We start from the raw sequence: 19,689 nt of genomic DNA, 5'->3' as shown, positions 1-19,689 counted from the left end.
AAGGGAAAGGGAAAGGGAAAGGGAAAAGGGAAAAGGGAAAAGGGACCGGGAAAAGGGAAAAGGGAAAAGGGAAAAGGGAAAAGGGAACAGGGAAAAGGGAAAAGGGAAAAGGGAAAAGGGAAAAGGGAAAAGGGAAAAGGGAAAAGGGAAAAGGGAAAAGGGAAAAGGGAAAAGGGAAAAGGGAAAAGGGAAAAGGGAAAAGGGAAAAGGGAAAAAGAAGGGGGGAAGGGAAAAGGGAAAAGGGAAAGGAAGGGGGGAAGGGAAAAGGGAAAAGGAAGGGGGGAAGGGTAAAGGGTAAAGGAAGGGGGGGGCACAAGAAATAGGGGATTGACAAGGGAAGGGGGATGGAAAAGGGAAGGGGGAGGGAAAAGGGAAGGGAAAGGGAAGAGGGAGGGGAGGGACAGGGAAGGGGGAGGACAAAGGAAGGGGGAGGACAAAGGAAGGGGGAGGGAAAAGGAAAGGGGAGGGAATAGGAAGGAGGAGGGAATAGGAAGGGGGGAGGGAAAAGGGAGGGGGCTCGTCGTCGTCCGTTGACGTGTCGCCGTCGTCCGTTGACGTGCGGCCGTCTCGTCGTCGCTGACGTGTCGTCCGTCGACGTGTCGTGTCGTCGTCCTCGTCCGTCGTCGTCCTCGTCCTCGTCCTCGTCGTCGTCGTCGTCCGTTGATGTGTCGTCGTCGCTGACGTGTCGTGCGTGGTCGTCGTGTGTTGACGTGACGCGTCGTCGTCGTCCGTCGTCGTCGTGCGTTGACGTGTCGTCGTCCTCGTCGTGCGTTGACGTGTCGTCGTCCGTCGTCGTCGTCGTGTCGTCGTGTCGTCGTCCATCGTCGTCGTCGTCGTCGTTGTCCGCTGGCGTGGGCGTGATTCGAGGTGACCGCGCTGGTCGCGGCGACGGTGGTGGTGGTTGTGGTTATGGTTGTGGTTGTGGTTGACAGCAAAACAGAGATGCTGATGGTGACGTCGGCAAACGCCGTGACTCGTTTAGTGAGGGTGGGTTATATAGAATAATTGTTTGTAGAATTTTAACGGCCGTATGGTGTAGTGGAAATATTGTTGCTTGGACTTCACGTGACATTTCCCAAGCCTAGAGTTCAATCCTTATGAATCCACTTATTTTTTTATATATTATAATAACAACAACAAATATTGGAATTCATTGGAATCTCTCGGAATCTGTTGGAATTTGACTGGAATATACTTTCCATTGGAATTCCATGGAATCTGGTTGGAATCCAATGGATTCCAATGGAAACTGTTCCGGGAGGCTCCCGGATTCCGACCATTTCCACCGGATTCCGTCGGATTCCATTGGAATTTCTGTGGAATTGGAAACCAGAATGGCTGAGGCTCCAGCCAACTAGTTTCCGTCGGAATTCCATGGAATTCCGACATTCCACTTGGAATCCGCCGGAACTCATGGGGGATGGTAAAGACCTCCCCTCCACTCACAGCAAGAGACAGGGCCACGTCAACCGAAACAAAAAGCGCCAATTGGAGCGTGTCCTTCAGAAAGAGGGGAATGCAAGGCGGGTGGAGAACTACAAGGCACGGCCAAACATCCGGAAGAACCACATTAGTGATGCTGTGCCACTCAAAACAAAGTTTGACAGCACGAAATTGTCAATTGCATCCACCGGATACGTTGGTATTCGAGGCGATGGCTCCACGACCCTATACACGGTGGATCAACTGGTGGGACCACATTCACGCTTTCAGTTTGACTATGTATCATGGACCGGCGAGTGAGTGACGGCAGTATTTCTTTCGACTTATATTTGACGTACAGAACAGAACATCTATACCCATCGGAGACCACAAGCAACGCATCATCATGGTTTGTGGGGGAACCAACGCTGCATCATTCCAGGGGGTTGCCGAGGCTGCTGCGGAGGCATGGGAGGCTGCTCGGCCTCATTTCAAGCTGAGCAAGAAGGATCGGCGGCACAGGAGAGGCAAGTATCTCACAAGGAATATGGGCATCTTGCACGGCGGAGGACAGACACAGCCAGGCATACTACAGCAAGATCCCTCAGAGGTGGAGCTTATGGAAAGTCTTCGAAAACACGAGGCCTTTGTTCGATTGGCAGGCCATCAGTCTGGTAAGCAAAGGTCGTCTCCCTTCAAACATTTCCACTCAGCCAGCGAACTGATAGCCATCTTATCAACGTGGGCACCACGCCTTCACAAGTACTACGCCAACCCTCTTCAGGTCCTTCTCGACCACAACGATCAATTACAGCAGAACTTCGACAGCAGCGTCTTCGCCTCATGCTGCTTCAACCTCGGGCCACAAACCGTTTGTTACTGACACAAGGACCATGCAAATCTACCCTTCGGCCTCTGCGCAATCACGTCTCTTGGACACTTTGATGCCAAGAAAGGTGGACATCTTGTTCTTTGGGATCTCTGGCTGGTCATTGAGTTTCCTGCCAGATCAACAATCTTGGTTCCTTCTGCTGCTGTCACTCACTCCAACACCCCCATCCAACCTGGCGAGCGACGCTATAGCTTTACCCAGTTTACCGCAGGCGGCCTCATCCGATGGGTGGACTATGGCTTTCAAAAGAAGGAGGTATACTTGGATGGGCTTTTGGAGGAGGAGCGTAACACAGAGGAGCTGAAGGCATCCGAACAGTTGTCCATGGGATTATCTCCACTTCAGTCACCCATTTTAGGGTACCTATGAGGTACATCAATTCCTTGATTTAGGGTACCTTGAGGGTACCCATTCCGGGGTGGTATATGAGCTCAATACCAATACCATGGTACCATGGAATGGAAAACCCATACCATATCCCACTCATACCAATACCATGTTACCATACCATACCATGTCATCTCATACCATACCAAATGATCTCATACCATACCATACCATCATACCAAAGCTGACAAAGGGTGTCNNTGGGGTCCTTTTTCAAAATATATAAATTATTTCTGCAGGCTGCAATACTGGTCCATTGGGTGCCATTTTTTGTGGAAGGGTTCTTCAGGTTTTTGCTGAGGTATTAAGCTACAAAAGGAGGCAATATAGTAAACTTAATCCTTTGAAAATTAGTTCAATTGAGCTTGATCCCAGATTTTGGCATGCATAATACTGGATCCATTGTGGTGATGTGGTATTTGAGAAGCAAGACAACAAGAAATTGTGTGTATTATCATTCAGTCCTAAACACTACATAATACCATCCATTTCAAAAGCTTGGACTTGAGCTAGATTAATATCCAACAGGTTGGACTAGAATATGCACTTCAATAATCTACTACATTAAGTACCACTCCACATACAATTAATTTTAAAAGCATGCAATTTGGTGTGCAAAAAGTGCAATGTTGTTTCTGAATGAAGTTCATACAGAGTGGTATTTTTGCTCAAATTTTATCTTCTTGGAATTGACAGGTATATGAGAAGCTGATCTAAAGTTTAAGAAAAAGATCCCCAACAAAACACTGAGATTTGATTGATATATTAGACTGGTTATGAAAAAAGTCAGTTCATTTGAGTTGCGACTTGGCCACCAGCTAAGCATGAATAACTCAATGAAAACTTGATACATTTTAAGTTCTTCTTCCAATAATTTAGATCTACTTCCTATCAATCTGGAGACTTAAAGAACATAAAATCTGATCACCTTGCTTTAGCTAGGTCTCCCAGCTTCACATTCCTAAGCAAATGTGAGGTCTTTACGCTGCCACTGCTTTTCCGAGTGGACTCCGGTCGGACTCCGTCGGACTGAGGGTAATCAGAACAGAGATTTTTCTGCTTTGCAAGTGCAGTATTTTTCCGATGATTTTCCGATGATTTTCCGGCCATTTTTGGTTGGACCTTTCAGTCCAACAGACTTTTCCGGTGGACTACCAATGGACTAACAGCAAACCATCAGCTATAGTCCACTGGAAATGACCAAGACCAATGGAATTCCAACGGACACAGCCAACGGAAGTCCAACGGAATTCCAACGGACACCGCCAACGGAAGTCCAACGGAATTCCGATGGACATGACCAACGAAAGTCCAACGGAATGCAAGGAAGCAGGGCTCGTTACTAGTATTATTACTGAAAAAGAAAGTAAATAATAAACAACTAAATATCTACATAGTAAAGTAGAGATGTCGTGGCTAGTAGTTATAATGATAGGTGTGTTGTATAGTCCTGACCATTGGGTTTTTGCATTTTGTTCAGCTTGCGGGGTGAGCATTCCCAAATATATTTGAAAGTCACATGGCAAGTTGTGTGATGAATCCGTCACACCAACACAATTTCTTCCCACCCTTCCTCTTCTCCCCCCATCACCACCCTCTGTCCCTCATCCTCTCGACATCGCGTAGCCGCGTCGTTTCAGTGTAGAACGATGTTCGTGGGTCCCACAGGTAAGTCCCACGTCGCTATCTCCATCTCACTGCCCACTGACAACGTTAACATCAGGTTTGAAACCCTGTGGGGCCCATGGTGTGTCCCCCCTCGATTTTAGCACCTACTGACCAATTCGGCAGCACCACGATCCATGACCAGCTCACATACAACACCCACGCACCCTCCACCCCACTTCCCCACCCTCTTTTACCAACGGCGCCCATTGCCCATCTGCATGCGGCACCCACGCACTCTTCAACCACCATTTCCCATCGTTTATACGGCACCCACACATTCTTCCACTCCCTTTCCCACCCTTTTCACCAACGGCGCCCAGCGCCTCTCGTTCCGCGCCTCACAAACTTCCCAATTCCACCCATTTCACAACAACCGCCCACCCGCAGACCCTACGCACCCATGTAACGCACGCACGCACCCTTCCACTCCCCTTCCCACCCTTTTCACCAACGGCGCCCACTGCCTGTCGTTTTCGCGCCCAATAAACTGCTCAAACCCATCCATTTCGCAAACAGCGCCCACAGCGCCCTTCGCCTTTCCGTCCAAACGTCCACCAGTGGACTCACCACATCCGCACACCCCACCTTGTACCCTCCCACTCCCCTTTCCTACCCTTTTCACCAACGGCACCCAGCGCCTCTTGTTCTGCGCCTCACAAACTTCCCAATTCCACCCATTTCACAACAACCGCCCACCCGCAGACCCTACGCACCCATGTAACGCACGCACGCACCCTTCCACTCCCCTTTCCCACCCTTTTCACCAACGGCGCCCACTGCCTGTCGTTTTCCACCCAGTAAACTGCTCAAACCCATCCATTTCGCAAACAGCGCCCACAGCGCCCTTCGCCTTTCCGTCCAAACATCCACCAGCGGACTCACCACATCCGTGTACCCCGCCTTGTACCCTTCCACTCCCCTTTCTCGCCCTTCTCACCAACGGCGCCCAGTGTCCGTCATTTCACGCCCAACATCGTTTCGCGCCCAACCACACTCATCCCCCACCATTTCACAAACGGCGCCCAACGCCCATCCCTGCAGACTCAACACATCCGCTTCCACTCCCGTCTCATATCGTTTCGCGCCCCCACCTTAGACTCAACGCATCCACTTCCACTTCCCTCCTGTATCGTTTCGTGCCCCACCTTACGTACACACGCCCTTTTAGTAGGAGAGTTATATACATCTGGTAGATAGTTTCTTTCGTATGTGTACATAGTTTGTATTTTTGCAAGTAAAAATTTCTTTGCAACTTTGGACTTACGGTTTTTTTGTGAACTTTGAAGTGGTGAGAAATGCTTATGTAATGACAAGTGGACTTGACAAGTTGCTTGTTTCTTATCTCTTCCTTCATCCACCACCATCTAAGAACATCTGAGTTAACTCCTTGCTTACTATGCCTCCCAGGACTTCCAAGAACTCTGCTAATGTTCCCACCTCGCCTCCTAAGTCCCCTCCTAAGTCTCGTAGGAGTCCCAGAAAGCGTGCTGCATCGTCTGTTGATGCCTCTGTGGAACCAGCTGCCAAGAAGGTTGCCATGGACAGTGAAGTGGGTGAGACTGGAGGTGAGGGTGAGGATAATGAAGGTGGAGCTACAGGAAAGAAAGGGGACAAGGGAAACAAGTAAGAAAAATTCAATATCTCTGAATTTATTACTGAAGTAGACCTCTCCATAGCAAAGCTGCTGGAAAGAAGGGAAAGAAGGGAATTATGTATGTTTTTTTTTTCATCATAGCTTGGTCATTTGCTTACCAATTTTTGTAGGAAATCTAGTGCCAAACCTGTAAAGGCTGCAGTTGAAAAGGCAGCCGCAGGCCAATCTACTCCGTAAGCATTTAATTCTTTTTTTCTTTCTATTCTAACTCAATGGGTTGTTTACCAATATTTGTTAGGACTTCGAGGGCTAGTTCTGTAAAGGCTGCAGCTGAAAAGGCAGCCGCAGATCATCTTACTAAGTCAGTATATTTATTATGTTTAAATTTTGATCACCTATTAATTTGATGCAGAACTCAGAAAATTTTGCTTGATAGTGGAGCAGCTATAGCTCCACCTCCTAGGCCTGTCCAAGAGGCTACCACAGTGGTATCTTCCACCAATGAGTAAGAACATTTTATCAGATTATATTTTTTGAGATTTACCAACTTACTTTTTCAGGCTTCAGACTATCATTGAAAAGCAAGCACCAGCTGTGGTAAAGACTCCTCGTCAGCGTGTAACTGAAGTTCCAGAGGGAGAGACGTCTGCTGAAGAGGGTATGACAGATGACGAGGTGAAGGACAAAGGAAAGGGAAGAGACATGGCTAATATTGGAGAAGTGAGTGGGAGTGGGAGTGAGAGTGGTGATCAGGATGAGCTAAAGGGTCAGGGTGATGGCGAAGATGAGGGTGAAGAAGATGGTGAAGATGAGGGTGAAGATGAGGGTGGCAAAGATGGCGAAGAGGAGGGTGAGGATGAGGGTGAAGAGGAGGGTGGAGATGATGATGAAGTTGAGGGGGAGAAGGACAAGGAGTCAGGTGACGATGTGGAAAAAGTTGAGGAGGATGCAGGCAAAGTCAAAGATGCAGGTGTTGATCAAGATGTTGAGATGGTGGACATCAACAAGGTTGGAACTGTGGCAGAGACAACTGTCTCTGTTGCAACTGCTGCGATGGCGAACACCATTGAAGTAACCACTTTAGAGGGTGAGTAGAGTGATTTAAGCTAGGATTTTAAATTTTCTGATCTGTTTATTAATTTTAGAAATGGCTGTTACTCTTGATGACCTTCAAGGTGCTAGCAAGACAATTGGTCAGTTTAATTGTATCTGTCTGCCATTTTTTATAAATTTAATCTCCAGGTGGATTTGCACGTGGCAATGCTGTTGGAAATACCTATGGCTTTGGTGATGAACCCTTGGTCGATCTGCCTGCATTACAACAGAAAGGCAAGATCATGGTTTATATTTCAAGCAGTGACCCCTCTACTGTTGTGCCTACTGAAACCCCTCCATCCTTTCAAAAAATGCTGGCGATCTCTCATATGTCTAAACCTCTCTTCGATGCTCTTGGAAAAAAGTGGCCTACCATCAAGAATCCTGGTAAGTTGTCTTATCTTAATTCATAGACATATGCTGACTTCTTTGGAATAGAATACACGATTTTTGTTCATGACATTGTCTGGACTCTTTTGGGCTCTTTTGAAGAGATTACATCAGTTGAGGGAGATGAAGAGATCACTTGGCACACAGAAAACAACAAGCCAGTCATTCAGATTCTTTTGGTAATTTTTTTCTTACACTTTTTGATTGGTAATTCAATGATACCACAGAGCAACTTCACTTTACCAAGTCTCTCATCTACTATCGTTGTTGCCTCAGCTGCTAGTCCTGGTCTTCCTGTTGCTGCTGCTGCTACTACTAGCCAACTTGTTCCAGTTGTCGCTGGCCCACCTCAGGGTGTTCGGGTTCACTTTACCCAAGAGCAGACTGCAATGGCTGATGCTCTTGAGATTCCAGTGGCTTTGCGTCGTGCTGGTAATGCACTTAAACTTCAGGAACATTACACTCGCTATCTTGCTCTTCTTGAGGCTGAGAAGAAATTCAAGAAGATGCAGAAGGATGGGACTTGGCCTGCAGAGCTTAGACTGCCTGTCGGTAGAGAGATTCCAAACCTCTTCATCGGCAAATCGACCTGGCATGATTATTGGACCAAGATTTTTCCTCACATTGCAGAGTATCCAGAAATGGTAAAATGGTTGAGTAATGATGAGGACAGTATGGAGACTGAAGAGTTGTTTGGGGTGAAGATGAAGGCGTATCATTTTGCAGAGTTGCTTGCATGGGTGCAGAATGGGGGATCATTGATCAAGCCGAAGAAAGGTGCAGCAAAGGAGGCATCTGCAGGCACATCGAAGAAATCGTCTACCTCGAAGAAGCCTGCCGGATCTGCTAAGAAGGTGGCCACTTCCAAGAGTGGAAGTTCCAAGCGCAAGTAGTAAGTATGCTAACTTTGACAGCTCAAATCTTTGTACTATCATCTGGCTATATCTCATGAATTTCTTTTGTACAGTAGTTTGAATCTTTTGGTCCTGCTTGTTCTTTGCTATTATCTGGATGGTCTTGCTGGCAACTTGAGTGGTTTGGTCTTTATGATTGCTTGCACTGCATTTAGTTCTCAGTTATCTCTGCTTTTGTGGATGGCATTCTTGATTCCACATGCCTTAGCAAGCCCACAGTCTGCTCCTTTCCCAGACATAGGCTTTCAAGACTTTAGTGAATTCATTATCAACAACTTTGGAGATAAAATATCTCTGCCAACAGTTATGATGATGTTGCTGTCAATGACCAACAATACAGAGCTTCTCTCTCTTCATTTCAAACAAAGTCCTGGATCTAAGGCAACATCATGGATTAAATGTCTAGCACGTGCAATTATTGAACAACTTGGCGACAATGATGCAGACACTCTATTCTCAGAAAATGAGCTATCCATGTTTAAAAATGCAACTGCCAGAGAGAGTAATGTTTCATCATTGGCTGTGAAACTTGTTGAATTCTCACATTTATTGGGCCTTTACCCATATAACAATAAACAAAAATTCACTGGTACTTTGCAACATATATCACACAGTTCTATTCAACCAGCACTGTTGATTTGCCCAAACTCATCTGTCTGTTTGACTGCAGGCTGTGGACGATGTTTTTTAAAACAGAATACACAAACACGCCATATTCCAAGAGTGACTTTGATCAAAGGCACAGAGGTCTTTAAAAATGTTCAGTTGCTTTCTGGATACTGTAACAACTGTGAAACTATTTATTATGCAGATCATGAACATACAGCTTTGACAGCAGATACTGAAGCTATGCAACTATATCTGAACTCTGCATTGTATATTAAAGTTGGCCAGAAGCTTTGGGTTGACCGCAAGTTTTCAACTTCAGTGATAAATGGAACATATCACCTTCATGCATCTACATCTGGCTGGGCAAATTATTTTAATGACACTTATGGCAATGACTGTATCACACTGTCTCGCTGCCAGGTGTGGGCTGCTTTCATGCAGGAATCTATCCGGCAAGCATCTGAAATATCAGGGGTTGATTTTGTCACTCGAGATGTATCATCAATAGAGGAAGTAACAGAAGATGCTTTTGCAGCTTTAGGAAATGATGGTTTAATTCAACCAGCTAAAGGTCATGCATGTGCTGAGTGTTCACAACCATATCAAGCAACATCAGATGTGGTTTTGAACCCAAATAATGATCCTTCCACTTCTGCACAGAACACAGTTCAGATGCGGAATGTAACCATGAGAGTAATTGATGGAATGGTTAATGGCACAAAGCATTGTGCTGCTGATGGTTGCATTGGTGATCTACTTAATTATCGAGGAGGTGCCTTGTGTCGAGTACATGAACATGAGTTTGGCAATCGTTGTCGTGTTAGAGATTGCACAGAGACCTTGGTTCGCCCCACAAAAGCCTGTGCAGCTCATCAAAGTGTTTGGAATAAATACCTGCTCGATCACTCAGCTGCAAGTTTGGCAGGATCAAAAAGAATGTTGAACCGTCAGCAAGAAAATCTAGAGTGGAATCCTAGATCTGAGCATGAAGTTCAGCCACATGATCAGCCAGCTCCAGAACCCAAAAAATTAAAGCACTTTTTTGGTCCTGCAACATTTTATTGTGTTGAAACAATTTGTTATCCATGTGGTGTTGTTGAAGCATGGGCAAAATTTGCCAAATCAGAGTCAGAGTCAAACATTCTGGCCTTTATGAAGAAGGTTTATCCTACAAAGGAATCGCATCCAGATTATATCTGCATTGATAAAGCTTGTAAAGTGCTTAAACATATGGCTGCACAAGGTCACTGGGATGAGTGGTCAGAAACAACACGATTGATAGTTGATACTTTCCACTATGGGAAACATTGGAAAGAAGACATTCTTTGTCGAACATGGTGTAATCCAGCTCCCACAGATGGGTCTGCTCCAAATTTAGTTATAAAAGCCATAGCTTCTGATGGATCAACCTATGACAAACGAGCATTTAATACTCAGGTAAACCTAATTTGAATCTTTGTAATATTGATAAACTAATGAACTAATAATAGGCCTGTGAACAACTCAATGCATGGCTGGGAGGTTTTGAATCAATCCTCAAGAGAATGATACCCCAAAACTATAACTGGTTTATTCACACAATGCTTTCTTATCACACTAGAAAGGTTATTGCCCGCCAAGCCAAAAAAGCAGCTAAAGGGATGCAGGAAGAGGAAGGTGGTGATACTGACAATGATGAAGCTGAGTAAGCAAAAGATGTATATAACTCTACTTGACAAGTTTCAAATCCCACTATTGATTTATTAAATGTCCACTGAATGTATCTGGCAAGTCACACTGAGCAGCGGAATCCAGTCATGTCCAACGGACTCCGACGGTCTTCCGACGGACTGTCCGCTGGGTCCATCGGAAATGGCAGGGTCCGATGAAAGTCTGTCGGAGTCCGTTGGACAAGCAGTGGGAGTGTAAAGTACTGCCCATTTCCATTGACATGAGTGGAATCCTCCATGCGTGGGCGCGCGTCGTCGTCGGTCGTGGGTGGTGGGCTGTATTGGCGTCCGTGGGGGTGGGTTGCTGTTTCATTTGTGTTGGCGTTGGCGTTTGCGTTGCGCTCGTGTCGCAGACAGCGACGTGGCCCCTGGAGCTGGTGTGAGCCGGCCATACAGAAAGAGAGAGGGGGGGGGTGCACTGACCTGATCAGGTTGGACAGTGATGACGGCATGCGTCGTCACTGTCCGGACAACATGGCACATCTGCCATGTCGTCTTCACATCCTCGGCGCTCGTCAATGGTCGCGGGTGGTCCGTGACGATGTTGTCCGTCGTTGGCGTCGTTGGTGTGTCGTCGTTGTTGATGTGGGCGGTCGCGTCGTTGTTGATGTGGGCGGTCGTGGTTTGTCACGGTGGTGAGGGACGGTGGATGGTCGTCAGATGGTGGTGGTGGGGAAGGAAGGAACAATGTGGTGACGTTTCAGCCACAGCATGTCACACATATGACGCCACGTGCCTTGGTGCGGTATATAGCTACCTTTTATTTAACATATAATAAAGCCTGCATGGCTCAGTTGGCTTTAGTGTTGGTATTATTGATGACATTGAGGGTTCAATTCTCTTAGGTGCAAAAATTCTTTTTTACTTAAATATAGTAAGGACACTATAAATACTGTGTTTATATGTATTCTAATGGTATATTGGTCTTCCATGGAATCCATATGGAATGCTCCATGGAATCCAATGTGGATATGCCTAAATTCCATATGGAATTGACCATTCCATGACCATTCCATGATCATTCCACATGGAATCCATGATGTCCATGGAACAACAAATTGGCAGTGGTCTCAGCCAAGATTGATTCCATGGATTCCACATGGATTCCATATGGATTAACCCGGGGAAGGTAAAGACCTCCCCTCAAGGTACCCTAAATCAAGGAATTGATGTACCTCATAGGTACCCAAAAATGGGTGACTGAAGTGAGCATTAAGATATTTATATACCTATTCCACAGTATTTCATCAGTATCTCTGCCAATCTCCAATGGATTTGGATGAAAAAAGGTTCTCTGGAACCACACGAATGGGAGTTACAAAATGAGTGCAAGAACCTTGGACTGGATGAATGGGAGGGAGCACAAAACGGGCAGGGCAGAGAAATCCAAGCATGCCAGATTTTAGGGTTGTAATACTACTAGGTCAAAAGTGAAGACGAGAAAACCTTCAATATCAAAAAAGTTCATTGTTGATATGGCTCTATGCTTTGTGCTTTTGAATAACCTACTGCAGCCTAAGGAGGAACTTGAGGACCGGAAAGGCCACCATTCAGATACCGTCAAGGCCAAATTCCATCAGGATGTGAAGGCCCACTGTGCTTTAAAAGGGGAGCCAGAAGACCAGAAATACATTATCAAGGTGCTTGCTTACCCTCTCAGCATCTTATTGTTAGAGAAGTTGACAAACCAACTTGGATGTAGGGTGAATCTGATGATAAGTCAGCTTTGTCCACTGGTGGACCAGTGGTACATATAGAACTGCCACATGCATAGTTGATTCATGGTAAAAGCAGGAAACCAATTTGATATCAGGTCCATGGGGGTCAGCTCCTGCACTCGATGACAATGATATTGACATCAATGACTTCCTGGTATGTTATCATTTAGCTCTGAGGTTATGTCTAGACAATAACAACTCTTTCAGATTGGTTTTGTTGAGGACCCATATGAGGCTGATGATGATATTGACATCAACGACTTCCCAGTAAGTTATCCTGAAGCTCTGACATTATAGAGTCTAGACCATCAGAACTCTGTTCAGATAGGTCCTGTCAAAGAGCCATATGGGGCTGATGAAGATATCGACGTCAACGACTTCCTGGTAAGCAACTCATCTTCAAGTTTTGACAGATGGTTACAATTATTCTCAGATTGGTTGTGTTGAGCCACTTGCATGTGGTGCTGATGACAGCCCCATGGAAGATATTGACCATGCCTTTGAAGGTCAACATCTTGAACCACATTTTGCTGTTGCTGTCAAGGAAGAATTGTGGGATGATATTTCCCTTCTCAACTCAATCCTCGACCTGCAATGTGACCGTGTTTGGAATTTGACAGTGTCTTGTTGCCATCTCCAGCTGAAGTTTGTCAACAATGGGCCTTGGAGGCAGACACAACCCAAGCAAACTCTATATATGAAGTTGAGGAGATGAAGAAGACATCTCCTCGCTGCTGGAATTCATTTTTTAGATCTCAAGCTTGAGGATGAACTCAAGGACATCATGGTTTCATGTAAGTTCATGGCGATGAGGTTTGGTGGCAGCACACAAGAGACCACTCCAAATATGTCAAAGGTGAACTTTGACAAACATGGTTTTGACAACTTCATGTACTGCAATATGGATGCTCACTCAATGGCACCAGAGATTCCAGAGGCTGGTGGCCTTTTTTTCAACCCTGATCATGTACCAGGTTTTACAGGAATTGAGTACCACTTTGTGTGACATTGGCATTCAGCACACCTGTAAGATGATGATCACAGCAATTTCCAAAGTATCAGTACAACTCCAGAAGACTGGATTTCAATAACAGGCAGGTTGCATCAGAGGCTGAGCTCTCTGTTGCTGGTATATCTCCTGGCTTGGTTGATGAGGTGCTCTGGACTGAGACCGACCTCCTCACTGATAATGATTCCATAGTACTCTATCAACTTGCAGACATTGAACCTGTACACCTAAGGTCAGAGTTTGAAATCTTCCCATGCCACTATGTTTCCTGTCAAGTACCTATTACAATGTACTTCACTGCCTCTGTCTGTAGTATCAAATAAAATGGTTTGTCAATGCAGTGCTGGCTGCAATGGCTGGGGAGACCCCAGACCCCTCCCCTTAGCCTCTGGTGCTTTGCTGCTGCCCTGGCTGTTATGCTGTGCTAGCCTTTCTGCTGTGCTGGCCTTTACACTGTGCTGGCCTTGGGCCACCACATCACATGACCACCACCACAAACAATCCTGGTGGCCCAAGAACAATGACAACCATGCAAGAAACAAATACGACCGCCTCACAACCTGACAAGCACATGCCCATGTCAACCCTCAACAACAACAAGTCGTGGCGTAACCCCCACCACCACAAACAACCTCCCAACAGATGAGTGCCACTGCCCAGCAACAAAAACAACCACAAGAACAGTCATAATGACTGCCAAATGACCACCAGCACCCACAAGACTGACGAAGCGCCCACCAGCTCCCCTTTCAAAGCACAGTGGAACTTCACATCCTCATGAAATTTGGTCTTGATATCTGAAAAGTGGTTCCAATCACCCAATGGGCCAGCTTGCTGTGAAAGGAATATGTGATGTTGATGTGTCAACCAGTCGGATGAGTTACAATGGAGTCTAGATTGTGCCAAACTGACATAAATCATGGTAAAGCATCTCCCATTAACAATTATTGTCTTAAGTCCATAAAATATGATCAACAGATGGCCATTTCTAGATTGTGTTCCCCTGCTCCAGTATTGCAATTCAGTTACCTGTGAATCCCTTCTAGTCATTTTCCCATCCATCTTTGTCCTCCAACTTCAAGTCAGCTTCCTCCTCCTCATCCTTGCCTTTACTACCCTCCCCCTCATCACTCTCATGTTTACCATGCTTTCTTTTTTTAACTCCATGAACTACCTTTTTCTTGTTGGTTTTGCAACCAGCCTCTGAGGAATCCCAGGTTTTGAGTTCTTTGTTGATTCAGCGTTGAAGGGACTTGTCAAACCCAACACATTTCATCATCCAGAGGTGAAGAACCTATAAAGAATCAATACCAGGAGAATAGAAATGAGATAAAAACTCACTTCTACACCACAATCAAATCTGCCTGTATATTACCAGCAGTCACTTTCCCCTTGTACTCTCCTGAATCCCAGACCTTCTCCAGCTGCTCTTCTGTTGGAGTGTGAATGTTATGCTTTTTTTGAGTGAGAATACATAAGTGAACACTGGACCCCCAGCCTTCTTGAAGATCATGTGAGCCCAAGTAGATTTGACCTAGAAATCAAAGTAGCTAATAATATAGTGTTACCAAACCTGTTCATTTGTTTGTTCATTACGATATCAGCTCAAATTCCTTCACAAAGGAGCAATGCGAGCTTTATTGACTTGACATGAAGGGGCTTTGCCACAATGAAATACTGTAAGTTCTATATTGGTTTTCTGTCTTCTAGCTAATGTGCTCAATGTATGACACAGGTTTGTAGATTCAATGTTAAAAAAAAGAGTGGACACTACAGTTCTGCTTCTTGAGCAATGGCAAGGACATACTTGGCATATACAGATTCAAGGTATTGGAAGTTTGAGGCACTATTGTTGAAGGAGTGAAAAGGATGGACAATTTGCCATATTGCTATATAATTTGGTTTGGTTGCAAACTCCTTGAGGAATGCTTGAATGACCAATATCATTCTGCAATGATATCAATGATGAACAAGTGCCTCCTTTTTGTGAAAACTTCCCATAGAACAACACAGCAAGCTGGCCCATTGGGTGATTGGAACCACTTTTCAGATATCAAGACCAAATTTCATGAGGATGTGAAGTTCCACTGTGCTTTGAAAGGGGAGCTGGAAGACCAGAAAGACAGTATAAAGGTGCTTACTTTACCCTCTCAGTGTACTGTATATCTTCATCATTTTGTCCAGCTTCTAGAAAAATGGGGGCTTTCATGCAAGCACTGGACTTGTGCTCCTTCCAATCTGCTTTCTGGCATGCTATACTGATTGGTTTATGCTTATCATAATGATCCTTTTATGTAACCTTTGTTGATACTTCAAGTCTAGTATTTGTAACTGCATTGTGATTCTGCATGTTAATTTTGCACATCTGACAAATAAGGTGTTTGGCCCTAGTATATCATCACTCAATCATGGAATCAATATATCATTACCAACCCTGTTCATTTGTTTGTTCCATTTCCCTTGCAATAGTGACTGAGATTTGGATGCTTTGTACTCTCCTACATATGTTCACAAGGCCTTGGGGGTTCTCTGTATCCTGGTAAAAATGCCATTGAGTGAGCATCCCCATTGCAGTACATGAGGCCCTCAAAACCATGTTTGTTGAAGTTTGCCTTTGATATATCCAGAGTGGTCTTTTGTATGCTGCCACCAAACCTCATTGCCATGAACTTATATGAAACCATAACATCCTTGAGTTCATCCTCAGATTTAGAAAATAAATTCCTGCAGAAAGGAGACATCTGGTGGTAACCCCTGGATCCATCACAAGATCTTCTTGCTTCTTCATTTTGGGCTAGCACCAAATGTCAGCTTGACAGCAGCAAATATGCAAGGAAAAAAACCTGACAAACATTGCACCAATTTGACTCAACCTTTTTATTACAGAGTCAGCTCGGGTTGGATCTGCCTCCAAAGCCCACCATTGACAAACTTCAGCTAGAGATGGCAACAAGACTCTGTCAAATTCCAAATACAGTCATGTCACAGGCTAAGAATTCAAAAGGGAACTGTCATTCTCATGAAAATCATGCAATCACAACATATGACAAGACCAACATGTACTTTACCCTCCCCAGCTTAATCCAGATGGCATGCATGGAAGGGGGTGGATTCCAGGAATTCCAGATGGATTCCATGGATTGGCTGATGGATTCCATACTTGTTCCAGAAACATTAATTTCATGGATTCCATTGATTAACCCTGACCCTTTCCTGCTTCATCAATCAACTATAAATGTAACACTGTTGCCTTGTACAGCAGGGTGTGCTATTAGGCAGAGCAGGAACAGGGATTTGTTGGAGCAAGTAACAGTGACATTTTCCATGCCACCCTTTTATTGACTTGCTCAGCAACACAAATGAGTCAGTTTTATTAGCAGAAAGTTCAATAGCTGTTTCTCACATTTGAAGGTGATGCAGAGTGAGACAGAGCCAAGGAGGTAACCATATAAGGAGATTATTTGTCAGCTTATCTCCTTATATAGTAGAATGGGTCTGGTGGAGGAAAAGAATCTTACTATGGCTTACCCTATAAGGAAATTTTCCTCTTTGAGTTTATAAAATTCCATCATGGCTGCAGGTGGCACCCTCAAATCCTTCTGTTTGTCTCAGGGTGTCTTCCATGAACTTACACTGGCATCTTGCATTAATAGCTCCATATTACAAGTTGCAAGCAACTTTTGTTAAATTTTTGTGGACAGCCATTTCAAAAGCCTGTTTCAACCTTTAGCTTTTACTTTTATGACATTGAGAGCTTTGAGCTAACCTAGACTTTATATAATGGGAGTGCTGATTCAACCCAGACTTTGGGTAATAAAAATGCTCATTCCACCCAGATTTTGATGCATTCAAGTGCTGATTCAACCCAGACTTTGTATAATGAAAGTACTGATTCAACCTGAATTTTGTCCATGTCCAAGTGTCCCTGTTTACACAGACACATTCTTGACCACATACCATGACCACTGCCTACAGAGGAAAACAGGCACCCACATATGAAGATGACCTCCCATGAACAAAAAGACAAGATGGGCCCAAACCAATGTGAGTCCCCAACTCTGTCTCCCCCCTCATGGCCTCTGCTAAGACATGATATATAATTCAGCAAAATTTCTGCTTAACTCTGTCCCAGTCCTGAGGGGTGAAATCCATCTGGAGGCCACTTGGATTCCAGGTGGAGTTTATGTGGACTCCAGATGGATTTTAAAAGAAATTGTGGCATAACTTCTTTTTCAGATAGAGTCCATGTGGAGTTCAGATGGAATCTGTGGGGGAGGGTAAAGTACACCAGTATTCTATGTTCAACACTTTGTTTTATACTAGATTGTGAACAAGGACATCAAACAGTGATAATAGTGGGTACCAGGAGATAAAACAATATGTCCAGATGGTAAAACAATAGTTCTGTATGGTCAGAAAATGTTACAGGAAAGTCAAACAATGTTCCCAGGAGGTCAAAAACAAATTTGGGCACTAACAGAAGTTGAAATCTTTGCCTTTGATTTTGACATGCATTGAGTGCACATATTTGCTGAGAGGCAAAAACAATATTCACAAAGGTATTTTGGCACTAACAGCTGCCAAAGTTCTTGACTTTATTATATATGCAGTTCCCATGGTTCCTGGGAGCCAACACAATATTCCTGGAGATATTTTGGCACCAACACATGCTGAAATCCCTCATTTTGACATGCATTGAATGCACATATGCTATGAGAGGAAAAGAAATATTCACAGAGATATTTCTGCAGTAACAGCTGCCAAGTCTTTAATGGCTCTCAGCTGAACAAACCCATATATTGAATTTGACCCAATCTGTGCCATTAAAATACTTACTGCTGGGCCACATCATGCCATCTTAGCATCAACAAATCCATTGGGCCCAATAATGTATACATATCATTGGCCCCATTGGGGTAGCTCTATGGTACATAGGACAATTGACCATGTGGAGTAGCCTTAATCCATAGTGTACTCTATGAGTATTTGTGGAGGGGTGGGAGTGATAGAGGAAGTGGTGGGGGTGATGGAGGCAGAGGGAGCAGAGGGAGTACAGTGCAGTGATATAGGGGAGTGGGGGAGGGAGGGGGAGGGAGTGCAAGTATTAGTTACTTACCCCACTAACACTGAGCCCCCCATCCATACAAACAGACCATAGTTGATGGTGCCTGCTGATGAGCCCATAGAAAAAAAAAAGTTGGTCAGTAACTTTTGATTTGAACCCAGCCCCATACACTCAGCACTGGTTTGGCATTGAAACTACAGTCCAAGCTGGGCCTGGACATGAGACCAGGATGGAAATCAAGAATTCACCCATTCCTGGCCAGGCTTATGTTTATGACTCTTTCAACTCTTTTTGGCTAAACAGCAGCCTTGAGGTTTGTGCTGCCATCATTTATGCTCTGATGTAGGGTTGCATTGAGGGTTGTAATTTAACTTTAAAATATCCATGTTTTCCCCTTTAACAACCCCCTCACATTTCAAGGACCCATCTTCCCCCACCTTCTCATCTATGACATGAATAACTTCACCCCCATGACAATCTGGAGTCTGTTGGGTATCCCTCCACCCAACCCCTACCCCTCCAAACCCCATTTCACCTATTCTGAAAGGGCATGTGGCATAACACTGGTCTCTTAAGGGATCTAGCTCAATACTTCAGAGGCCAGTTGCAATCTTCAGATAACTCAATGGTTCCTCATCCTGCTTCACCACCATGGTTGGAGCTGGTGCCCCAAGCATCTGTTGAAAGGGTCACCCTTGGCTGTAGCCCTATGCCTTATTCCTTGGGATAATGCAGTTTTCCCTATTACTCAGGGAGTGCCTGCACCCAGGTGGGTCTATGCAAGTCATTCTGGTTTCTCATTTTACTGTATTTAGTTGAAATTAGTCTCCCCTTCTGAAATAAAGATAATGTTTTGTCCTTTCTGTTGTTTTTTTATGCTTCCATTATTCCAGCATCAGTGGAAATTGATGGATTCATCTTGTATGTCATGGCCTTAGAAGCAAACAATATCACACAATCACCCATTTTGGAGCTCTGATGGTTTTTCAAATCTCCCACTTGTTCCTTCACTATAAAAGTTAAATAAAATATATCAGATATATGTTGACATATTAATGCTTGTTCTTGAACACTTTCTGCCTCCATCGGGGGGGAGAAATTGATGGATTGGAGGACCAGACCTTGGATGTCATAGTTTAGAAATAAACAACTGTAAATAATAAGATATATTCAATAGGGACCAAAAAAACACTAATCCTCATCGCATTCTGCCAGGG

At 44.6% G+C, this 19,689-nt stretch overlaps 5 protein-coding genes across 5 annotated transcripts; all 5 read left to right on the top strand.

The window, feature by feature from the left end:
* Nucleotides 1–1,242: 1,242 nt before the first annotated feature.
* LACBIDRAFT_329780 (uncharacterized protein) lies at nt 1,243–2,683 on the top strand (the record flags this gene model as incomplete). The annotated part of the gene is made up of 4 exons (XM_001883997.1): nt 1,243–1,739; nt 1,789–1,831; nt 1,865–2,293; nt 2,375–2,683. The coding sequence occupies 4 exons, from the start codon at nt 1,243–1,245 to the stop codon at nt 2,681–2,683; spliced, it is 1,278 nt and encodes a 425-aa protein (XP_001884032.1).
* Nucleotides 2,684–4,503: 1,820 nt separating this feature from the next.
* LACBIDRAFT_303253 (uncharacterized protein) lies at nt 4,504–5,562 on the top strand (the record flags this gene model as incomplete). The annotated part of the gene is made up of 1 exon (XM_001883996.1): nt 4,504–5,562. The coding sequence occupies one exon, from the start codon at nt 4,504–4,506 to the stop codon at nt 5,560–5,562; it is 1,059 nt and encodes a 352-aa protein (XP_001884031.1).
* Nucleotides 5,563–5,765: 203 nt separating this feature from the next.
* LACBIDRAFT_303252 (uncharacterized protein) lies at nt 5,766–10,659 on the top strand (the record flags this gene model as incomplete). The annotated part of the gene is made up of 12 exons (XM_001883995.1): nt 5,766–5,992; nt 6,046–6,081; nt 6,134–6,196; nt 6,262–6,324; nt 6,376–6,468; nt 6,524–7,050; nt 7,109–7,156; nt 7,206–7,445; nt 7,497–7,627; nt 7,676–8,340; nt 8,416–10,408; nt 10,462–10,659. The coding sequence occupies 12 exons, from the start codon at nt 5,766–5,768 to the stop codon at nt 10,657–10,659; spliced, it is 4,284 nt and encodes a 1,427-aa protein (XP_001884030.1).
* A 1,496-nt stretch (nt 10,660–12,155) lies between these two features.
* On the top strand, nt 12,156–13,638 carry LACBIDRAFT_329778 (uncharacterized protein; the record flags this gene model as incomplete). Its single annotated transcript, XM_001883994.1, is given in 10 exon segments — nt 12,156–12,349; nt 12,383–12,399; nt 12,494–12,552; nt 12,606–12,665; nt 12,723–12,782; nt 12,832–12,994; nt 13,151–13,192; nt 13,418–13,424; nt 13,493–13,598; nt 13,618–13,638. The coding sequence occupies 10 exon segments, from the start codon at nt 12,156–12,158 to the stop codon at nt 13,636–13,638; spliced, it is 729 nt and encodes a 242-aa protein (XP_001884029.1).
* Nucleotides 13,639–15,057: 1,419 nt separating this feature from the next.
* LACBIDRAFT_303249 (uncharacterized protein) lies at nt 15,058–15,263 on the top strand (the record flags this gene model as incomplete). Its single annotated transcript, XM_001883993.1, has 2 exons — nt 15,058–15,086; nt 15,143–15,263. 2 exons carry the CDS (start codon nt 15,058–15,060, stop codon nt 15,261–15,263), a joined length of 150 nt encoding a protein of 49 aa, XP_001884028.1.
* Nucleotides 15,264–19,689: the final 4,426 nt, after the last annotated feature.

This window comes from Laccaria bicolor, genomic scaffold, assembly GCF_000143565.1.
Source record: "Laccaria bicolor S238N-H82 LACBIscaffold_23 genomic scaffold, whole genome shotgun sequence".
NCBI classification, from domain to species: Eukaryota; Fungi; Basidiomycota; class Agaricomycetes; order Agaricales; family Hydnangiaceae; genus Laccaria; species Laccaria bicolor.
Note: the sequence above shows the minus strand (reverse complement) of the source record. Positions and strands in the feature narration are given on the sequence as shown.